The sequence below is a fragment of the Pavona decussata genome, unplaced genomic scaffold (genome assembly GCF_977016875.1).
Source record: "Pavona decussata unplaced genomic scaffold, jaPavDecu1.1 SCAFFOLD_38, whole genome shotgun sequence".
Lineage (NCBI taxonomy): Eukaryota > Metazoa > Cnidaria > Anthozoa > Scleractinia > Agariciidae > Pavona > Pavona decussata.
Window position 1 is genome coordinate 2,340,001 of NW_028145460.1, and position 9,861 is coordinate 2,349,861.

The 9,861-nt window shown below is 40.5% G+C and overlaps 1 protein-coding gene across 1 annotated transcript in view; it reads left to right on the forward strand.

The window, feature by feature from the left end:
* LOC146483576 (uncharacterized) overlaps positions 1–7,748 on the forward strand; it is a 16,824-nt gene extending 9,076 nt beyond the window's left edge. The window contains exons 7-10 of the mRNA XM_085105748.1: positions 1–289; positions 2,755–3,121; positions 4,133–4,369; positions 5,145–7,748. The exon at positions 1–289 is cut by the window's left edge and continues 40 nt beyond it. Of these exons, the coding sequence (XP_084961874.1) occupies positions 1–289; positions 2,755–3,121; positions 4,133–4,369; positions 5,145–6,416 (2,165 nt within the window). The 3' untranslated portion in view covers positions 6,417–7,748. The remainder of the gene's footprint in view (positions 290–2,754; positions 3,122–4,132; positions 4,370–5,144) is intronic.
* Positions 7,749–9,861: the final 2,113 nt, after the last annotated feature.

Consider the following 9,861-nt stretch of genomic DNA (forward strand, 5'->3'; position numbering starts at 1 on the left):
CCTCGGCTGTTCACAATAGAAGAAATGAAGACACAATAGACATGTCCCTCTTCGATGGCGATGAGCCAAACAATGAAAACGAAGAAGATACGAATCAATCAGCCGAGAAGGCACCGGAAGTGAAGAAGAACTTCACTTATTACTTCCGGCATCCTTACTTCCGCATAGCCACGTCATACTTGGTTGTATTCTGCAATTTTCTGATCTTTGCTGAGGACCCAGTCTCCCACAGTTACACGGACTGCATTATTGATATCATCGGCAATATGTACGGCTTCGTATTTTCGAGGTAAGCGTTTAACCTACTGTTAACTGTTTAATTATGAAAATGCACGCATTAACTTGATATATGAAGCCCACACAACCCGCGAATAGAAAAATCTTTTTTTACAGGATTGCGTTAGTTAGGTCAAATGGCCGAATTTGAATTCTTGCCCTAGAAGGTTACTTTTATTGAAATTAACATCAAAGTTATCTTTCCGCTTATTCCATCAATGGTAAGGATAAAACTGATCTTCGCAGGAATTAGGCCGTTGGCAATCACAACAAGAATGTTCGATTGGACATTGACGAGGGTTGAAAACAATCGCTCTTGTTTGCCTGATGCGTACGCAATACCCTGCGAATGACTTGAAGTCGATCGCCTAAAAATTGCTATCCGGTAAGTTTGTTGGAAATAATTTTCTTCTTGGAAGTACTTACTCTCTTATTCCTGTTGCCGGCCACAGTGGACCTGTGGACGAAATCCTCAAAGTTGTTCTCTGGCTTGTCGGTGACAGGCTGTCTTTCTGCGAGACAAAAAAAAAGGTTTGCGTAATATCTTTATCAAACTTTCAAAGCAAAATTTTCTTAAAACTATCGAGGCACATTGTAAAACAATCAGCCCCGCCCCGGCGTAAAAACAGTCACCCATAAGCAAAACAAACAAACAATTCATCTGTTTCTTAGCATACAAAATAGAGAAAACGAGAAAAGTTGATTTTTTTTATATACGTGTAATTAAGAGAAAATACAAGTTTAATTCATGAGCAAATTAACAACAATTAAACCAAATGTTAAGCATCAACTGAATAATTTTTATTCACCTGCACTGTGAAGCTTTCTACCACTTGAAAATAAGACGAACACAGATCTATAAAAATAGCAAACCTTGGGTCTAAAGAAGGAACTTGCAGAGTATTTCTTCTACTGAATTTGACCTGCTCCTTCCTCCCATCAAATGGCACTGTTATAATTGTTCGGTAACGTTCGTTGGAAGAAGCCGTAGCGTGGTGAAAACACTTGGTAGCGGCCATGAATGTTTTCAGTTTTTCAACCAAACAAATCCGAACACAATGTAATCTAAAATGTGTATGACTCTGACTCGTAAAAAACGTTAAAAACAAAACGTTTATCAAAAAAACTTAGCAAGACGTTTCGACCGAAAATCTTCGGCCTTCGTCGGTTTAAAAAGTGCCAAATAAGCAAACGCTTATCTAACGGTTCACAGTTTCCGCGTGCTACAATCACGACGCGTAAAGAACGATCACCGCGCGAGAGAACAAATCTTGCGAATGACTGACGGTATATGACGTAGTCAAAGCCGAGCGGGTCTGGGGTCGAGAATGACCCGCGGTGAAAGGAAAACTAAGAAAAAATGCCCTCTGTAATTTTCTCCTGTATGTTATAATGTTGAGAAACCGAAAACAGCGAGCGGCAATTATGAATGATAAACATAGTCACGTGGTCACTTCTGCCGTTTCCCGTTGGATGTACACGTAATTCCAAATCTCTCATGCGCTGTGCGCGTGCAAAACATATTTCTATATCAACCAAAACTTGTTTGGCTTTGTTCAAAACAACGACAAAAAAAGGTGAAAATGGCATCCGAAACTAAAATGGAGAAAATCTTTTTGTTCTTATAGAATTATATTCGTTCATGACGTTAACACATTATAGTGAAAAACTGTAAGATTTGGTAACAAAGGTATTTTTTATAATGAAAACTATTTTTTTCGCTGTGATTGCCGCTGAAAATGCTAGAGTGCGAAAAGAAATATTTTTCGCTATAAAACCACATGCAATTCTTACCTTCTCGTTTGAAATTAAACGTAACCAAAAGAAGAAAAGCAAACTGCAACCACAATAAGCACGTCTTCAATTTTCATGCTTACTGAGCAACTCGTTTTCTTTCCTCGAGAACTGACGCACGCGTACTCATTCCGCGAAAAAGATCAAAGAAAATGTTTCACGTAACAATAAGAGTTTATGACGCAGCGCGCACAATCAGTTGGTAAAACTCGTTTCCAGATTCCTTTTAAGGTTCAGCTTCTCGGTCCAAGATTGTAGTGTACAATAATTCGAAAACTTGGTTTGTGTTCTCTCGAAAAAAGTTCTTGTATACCCGACATCAGCAAAAAGTAATAGAGACGGCCCCTTACCCACTCGGCTTTTATAGAAATGATCATAAATTATATGATTTTCAAACTGTAATTATAGTTTTTAGATATAATATTCTATCACATTTTTATGCTGGAGTACTTAACTGACCATCACTCCCCTTGAGATTTCTCCCTACGTGGCTACTAACCCTGGAAAGGAAATTTGAGGCGCCGAGAGCAACGGACTTGATCTTCGGCCTCGGCGGGATTCTAACCTCTGGATAATCTATTTGAATACCTGGGATTTTTTAAGAAAAATTGTTTGTGTCTGAACTGAGATTAAGGAAAAGAGGTTTTCTAATTAAAGTTTGATCTTTTCTCTAATAATTTACAGGTTTCCTCCAGACGCTCGCTTTGTCGCTCTTAAAGTCTTCATGTTCCTATTCGCCGCCGGTCTCGGTATGTTTGTAGGCAAATTCTTCATTCACAAGTTCATCCTGTGTCGCGTTCTTAAACTGCGCATGTTCTCAGAAGAGGGCCAAGGGTCCTGGATGATCATGTTCCTCACTGTGCTTATGTTCTTGTTCATCATGAGCTTTATATACAACGAGTTCTTGCTTCTCGGCGGAGCGCACTTTGCGCCGTATGTTGCCAGTCATAACTTGGGAATCGAGAATCAGACTTTCATGAAGATGGCAGCTATCGGGACTTGGCTAGGCGACTTCATCACTGCATGGATGGTAACGGACATGATGCTGCAGGTAACACCCTTGTTGCTAAGAGACGTAGTGAGGGCCTAGCCTGCGAACGCAGACGTATTTCTAGGGGCGCCCCTCCTCTCCCTCTCGGCGCGCGTGACTCGTGCTTGCTTCCGCTCGCACTTTAACGTCTGTTCTGGAGGCTATTTCAGCTGTCGCTTCTCTCCGCCGAAAAGCGAAAAGAAGCGACAGCCGGCGTTCGCAGGCTAGTCAGGGCCCGGTTGCTCGAAAGATCGATCCCGATTTTTCCAAATTAAAACTCGTTGTATCGTTTATTATGGCTTTTAAAATTTACAATCAGTTAAACTACAGATAAATAAAATTTAGAAGAAATCTCCGTTATAAGTTCTCTTAAAATTATTGAAAACTGAAGGTACTGCTTTTCCGGTATGATTAACTGGCCCCTGAGGCTTACATGAAGTACCCTAAGTGCACGCAAACACCGGCCGTTAAGTATACCCCAGGCTTTTTGTCAGCTATCAATCTTAAATCAAATCACGTTATTGGGTACTTCTTTCGTGCAGTGGGATTAGATCGACAGGTGTCTACATATATCTGGCATGACTGCGTCTCTTTATCTGTAGTATAACTTTCTAACTTGAGTTATACAATCGTGCCTTTCAAATAAGCTGGAAATAACAGTTCAAGACATGTTAGCAAGTATGCGCAGAGCAAGGAAACAGGGAGAGCAAATTAATGGCTCCAAGCAGTAATAATCTTTTTAATAATCTTTTATTTGTGCTTTTTTTCAATGTACATGGTTGATTCTTACAATCTTGTAGTGCAGAGGTTTCGTCTTTCCTTCCCGTGGCGAAAAAATAAGAAATTAGGACACGTCATCCAGTAGAGAAAGAGACATGACACGCAAAGCGTGAGAGACTGTGACGCTTAAAACAAAATGAAAGAAGCGTCCTCTTCTTCCTGTGCCCGTCACGCTGTCACGCGCCCAAAAGAAAACTAGTGACTTTTTCCCTCATGATTCAGACAGGAAGTATTTTCCTTCCAATTGAACAGGAAGAACAGTATCCACAGTGGAGCCCAGGCCTCAGAAGGTTTTGGAGACGCGGCCGTAACCGAGTTTATGCCTTCTGGTTCATTTCGTTTGGTATGAGCGCTGTTGTAGCGACCGCTATCACAACAGACTATGTCAATTGGGACGAGATCAGTAGAGACTTCATGCCAACCAATGAGATATCCAGAGCTTATCTGGCGTCCTTTATCCTGGTCATGGATCTTTTCATTGTAATGCAGGTAATGTTTATTTTCAGTTCGGTATAGTGTGGGCGATAATCCTTCTGGGGATGGTGGGGAAGGGTGCGGAGACGAAGAGAAGCAATTCCAGGGAAAGTGCCTTTCAAAACAAACACGAGGCCTGGTATGGTTTGCCTGTGATGAGAACCATGATCCAATGCTAAATACCCCGTTAGGTTATTTAACAATTATTCAGCAAGTAGAGGTGGATTATGGTAAATATTTATCGAGCAATGAAAAGACACAGAGATGAATAACTGTTTTATTACATGCCAAATGAAACCAAACCAGTGGATAGTAGCCCGGCTCAATTAGTACATTTACCTTTGATCAGAAGCCATAATCAGACGCGCGAATGGTGCATTTTTTTTTCTAAAAGTAGACACATGGGAACTAATCTCGTACCCCGATCTCAGTCGTCCGCCTGACCGTGGGAGATCTGGGTACGAGATTACATGGGAACAAGCCCGCAAGTCAAAATGGCATCTCGTTACGGTCTCCATCCCTTATTATGGCTCCTGCTTCTGATAAATAAGCTAAATACTTGCGCGCGAAACACACTATCCATTGGCTTTTATATAAAATGAAATGTTTGTGTATTATTTTGACTCAGTTTTAGGAAAAGTGTACCATCATTGAAAAAAGGCTAAAAATTGGTATGTGTCTAAGACAATGACTAAAGAGTTGTTTGGTTGTGCCACTCACTTATCTTATTATCTACCAGCTGAGCACACCTGAACTATACCATTCCCTACAATGCTTTGTCTTGCCGCAGGATTGGGACTTCCCGTACTTTGACGGAGGTATGGACATAAAACTTCCGGGTCTCAACACGGGGAACTTTCACTTCCATCTCCCTGGGGGAGACATCCATATCACAGGGAAGTGGTTCAACTACGGGATCATCTTCATTGTCATGATTCTCGACCTGAACATGTGGAAAAACCAAATCTTCTATGAACCGTTCGTGTACGGCCAGTACACGGATGATGAGCACTACATCTACACAGTCTCCGATAGGGATTTCCTGGCAAATGCGACGAAGGAGACTTTAAGTTACGCGTGGCGATGGACGAACGTGAATCCTCTCACAAACAACACTTACGGCTCAGAAGATCACAAAATGAACTCCAGATACTTTGGGTATCCCTTGAGTGCTAAAGGCACAGCCTTTATACCGTCACTCTTCGTATTTGCCATGTTTGGCATTTTAGTGAAATACTTTTCCAAAGGTGGTCCGCCGGCCAAGGTCGCCCCGGTGGAGGAAAAAGACGTTTCAGAAGATGCAGCTGAAACGCAAAATTCCACAAACGACATTACAGGCACACGCGAAGATAGTTCGTCGTCGCCACGTGTCTCAATCAGCCGTCAATCAATGTCAAGTTACAAAAGTGAATTTGCTCTTAAGAAAACCAAGAACTTTGGTTCATTTTTGAGCATGGAGAGCTCTCGTGATGGTGTTAATTCGTCACGTGATAATTTTACCAGTTCACGTGATAACTTAAATAGCACACGTGACTGTGCCGACAGTTCAGGTGATAACCTGAATAGCTCACATGATAATCTAGGGAGTTCACGTGACGACCTGAGGAGCTCCGTGGAGAGTCTTGAAGTAACACGGCAAGGAGATGGCGAACAACCCACTACTACCCGCCCTGCCTGGTCTGCTGACACGCCTGTTGTAGCCCTCCCGCCTAAAAAACGCACCAGACGAGACAGCTCTGCAACTGCAAAATCTACCAAGCCATGTGAAATCAGTTCTAATGATGAACAAAATAACGAAAACATGGTACAAGAGTTGGTACATGAGCTTTCTCTCCTGAGCATCGATGAAGGGGAAAGGGAAAGGAAAGAAAGTGTGTCAAATGTCCTGTCTACCGGTGATGACAGCAAAAGAGCTCTCTCATTTGGAGATCTCTTCCGCCGGGACCAACATGCCTCCTTAGGATCGGTTGCGACATCCGATGACGAAGATGGCCATCTTGAAGCCAAACCCTCAGTAACCCTGACAAGAGACAACTTCCTGCAAGTGCCAAAGGCAAAATAAAACAATTTAACATTGTAGTATTATATCATTTAAAAGATATCAGTGTACAAAAACATAGAGCTCGCATTCTACGGTAAACGGCACTGAATGTCAATGTGCAATTTGTCGTTTGCCGACCATTGTAGTTTTTTTCGGAAGCTTCACCCAGTAAACTCGATGAAAAGCAATAGTTTCTTTTAAAAGTATTGGCTAAAGTAGCGATTATCCGTTGCATGTACCTTTCTTGAGATGTTTTGACGTCACTCCATAATTTGAGCGAAATTTTCATCACCGTTTCTCAGTAAAGTGGAACCCAAACACCCGCTCGCTTTCCTGCACTTATTCCTTCATGTTTATCTAAAAACTGGCCGCTATTCAGCTATCAGTTTACGTAGATTGTATTGAATAGAAAACCAGCCGCCCAAGACTGAAAGCAAAAACTGTCCTCGTGTTGAAACAGAGAAAGTTGCCGCGTAATTGCTTGCTTGGACTTGCGGGAATGGTAATTAGAGACTTGGTAACGCAGACCTTCAAACAACGCAGCACTACATATAATGCACCAAAACGAAAAGAAAGAATAAGTAGCAAATTTCTTGGTAGAAACGCGGAACATCAGGCAGCATTGACCTAAAACATTTCTTGGGCGCGTATTCTCGTGGTAACGATTTTATTGCCACGAATAATACGAAAGCCCGCGTCTCTAGCGATAGCAAGAGAATTACTGCTAGGCCAAACTGACCAGAAAAAATGCTTGGTTACCGTGCTCGTTTAGGAGAAAATGGCCATTACTTAAGACAGAACTAAACTTTGAGGAATACCCGACAGAATTTCAATGTACACGCAAGAAATTATTATTGCGCCATCTCGATCCCAGAGTTGTGCCTAGGACCGATAGGTTCTGGCGTCGGATATGTAGCGAATATGTGCAACGTCAATACAGTTTTTAGCTATCATGGATAAGTAATGGAAGACTTTAAGGAGACATTTATTTATAATCATCCTCTCTCAGGTACTACCCCAGACTACCCGGCGGAGTTGGTGGTGAGAAAAAGACCTTATGCAAAAAATGGCTGACATTTCAATATTTTTTTGTCTGCATTCAAATTAACCCTACTAGCCTCGTTCAAGGTAAAATATTCTTTTCATATTTGAACTCAAGAACGAGGTTAGTAGGGCTTATATTAAAACAAACAAAAGAATATTAAAATTTTAATTTTATAATTTTATAATTTTATATCTTTTTTAATCTTAATTTTAATGTCAGCTTTTTTTTTTTTTGCATAGGGTCTATCCCCACTAATATTAATTCTTAGGGCCTATAGTGGACCCATAGTGACTAGTATATAACTTCTCCTTACGATATCAGTACTTGATTAAACACACAGGTAGTGTGAATAAAGGAAATGATCACCAAAGATGAAATGTTTTGATTTTTTAACAAATTCTCCTAACTTGTGCCATAAGAAATGGAGAGAAAACAATGGGGAGAATATAAATGTTGATATTGGGGCTTTTAAAAAGGGGAAAACTGGTTTCCATATATGATAAGTCACTAACGATTGCTACCCTTTACGGGTATCTGTAAAACGCGGACCGGATGGCTGCGGATGGCGGATGCGGATGGCGGATGGGAAAATGCGGATGGAAAAATGCGGATGACAAAATAAAATAAAAAATAAAAAAATTTAAAAAAATGAGATAAAATAAAAAGTATAAATATATAAATATACAGATTAACAAGAAGAAAAAAATTGAACGGAAAATGACAACAACAATTAACAAAGGACTAACGCTACCCGAAAAACCGCCAGTAAACAAAGAACGGCGCTGAGAAATCAAGTAGGGTTTGTTCTGCTTCACAGCTACCATGAGCCATCAGGAAACCTTTCTTTTCGTTTGCAAGCACTCTCGCAGGGAGCAAAATTTGTCGAGTTTAAATATGCAGTTTCTAATATTAAATGCGGTTAGTTTTTAAGAGATACAGCGCATGCGAGTCTATTTTTCTATTACGAGCAGATTGTTTCGAGCATCGACTAGATTGAAATCTGTTGTCAAACCCCGTGTCATTGGCAACTGTCAATCAAAGCATCACACCCTACACAAAGTGTTGTGTCATGAGCAAGATTGCGGGGGAAGGTTTGTTTGACGAATTGTCGCAGCCAGACCCTGACGTACCATCATGACAGATAGCTCGATCAGTGACTCCGAATTGGGAACTCCCGTGTTTGAGAACAGGAGGCGAGTAATAAGGTTAGGTATAAGGTTCTCATTTCATTTGTGTACTTAAGACTAACAACATTTTCTCGATTTTCCCTTAGTGGGAGTGGCCGAGACAGGATGGATGGGCGTGGCCCAAGCGGGAACCTTAATTTTGGAACTCGAATTTTGGGGAGATAAAGCGTCGGAATCGAATACTTCAGTTTCGAAGCCAGTATTAAAGGCGCAAAAAAATTCCTCCGGGCAATAGCTGAGTGTAATGAGCAGATTTTGTTTTGTTCTAGCTGCCAATAATTTGCATGTTACAGCAGGGGTTTATTATAGGCTCCTGGTTACAGTTGTTTTTATATTAGCTTACACTGTTGCGTTACTTATACCAAAGGACCTGCCACATCTGCCGTGAAACAAACGTTGTTTTATTGATTGTCGACGTTCGATGTCACCTCGATCTAACCGTTATTTATAATTAAGTATGTCAATGTTGTGAGTGTCACTGATAATAAACTGTTTCAGTTCATTGATTTATGTGAATCGTTTCTATTGCTATGGAGGTAGTCATTTTGTATGCGGACATCCATGGTGGCCGAGCGATATAGAGGCGCTTAACTCGACCCTGAAGACTACCGACTAAAAGCAAATTGATGATTGGTTTAGTGGTCTCTTTAAGTCCTAGCGCCGTTCTTTGTTTACTGGTGGTTTTTTTCGGGTAGCGTTAGTCCTTTGTTAATTGTTGTTGTCATTTTCCATTCAATTTTGTTCTTCTTGTTAATCTGTATATTTATATATTTATACTTTTTATTTTATTTCATTTTTTATTATTTTTTTTATTTTGTCATCCGCATTTTCCCATCCGCCATCCGCATCCGCCATCCGCAGCCATCCGGTCCCCGTTTTAGAGATACCCACCCTTTACTGCAGAATCGACGCCTAAATTACCAGGGTAACATTTCTGATACAAAATATTAACGGCAGACTGATCCCAACGGCGGAGGTGACGAGCTTGATAGAACAAACAACAAAAGCTAGAATAACTGAAATATATTTGTTTTTTAAAAAAACAAATATATTTATAAATATAAATATAAATATAAATATATTTATAAATATATTTGTTTTTTAAAAAAACAAATATATTTCAGTTATTCTAGCTTTTGTTGTTTGTTCTATCAAGCTCGTCACCTCCGCCGTTGGGATCAGTCTGCCTTTAATATTTTGTATTTGAGATAATTTGCTGATCCAGGTCTACAAG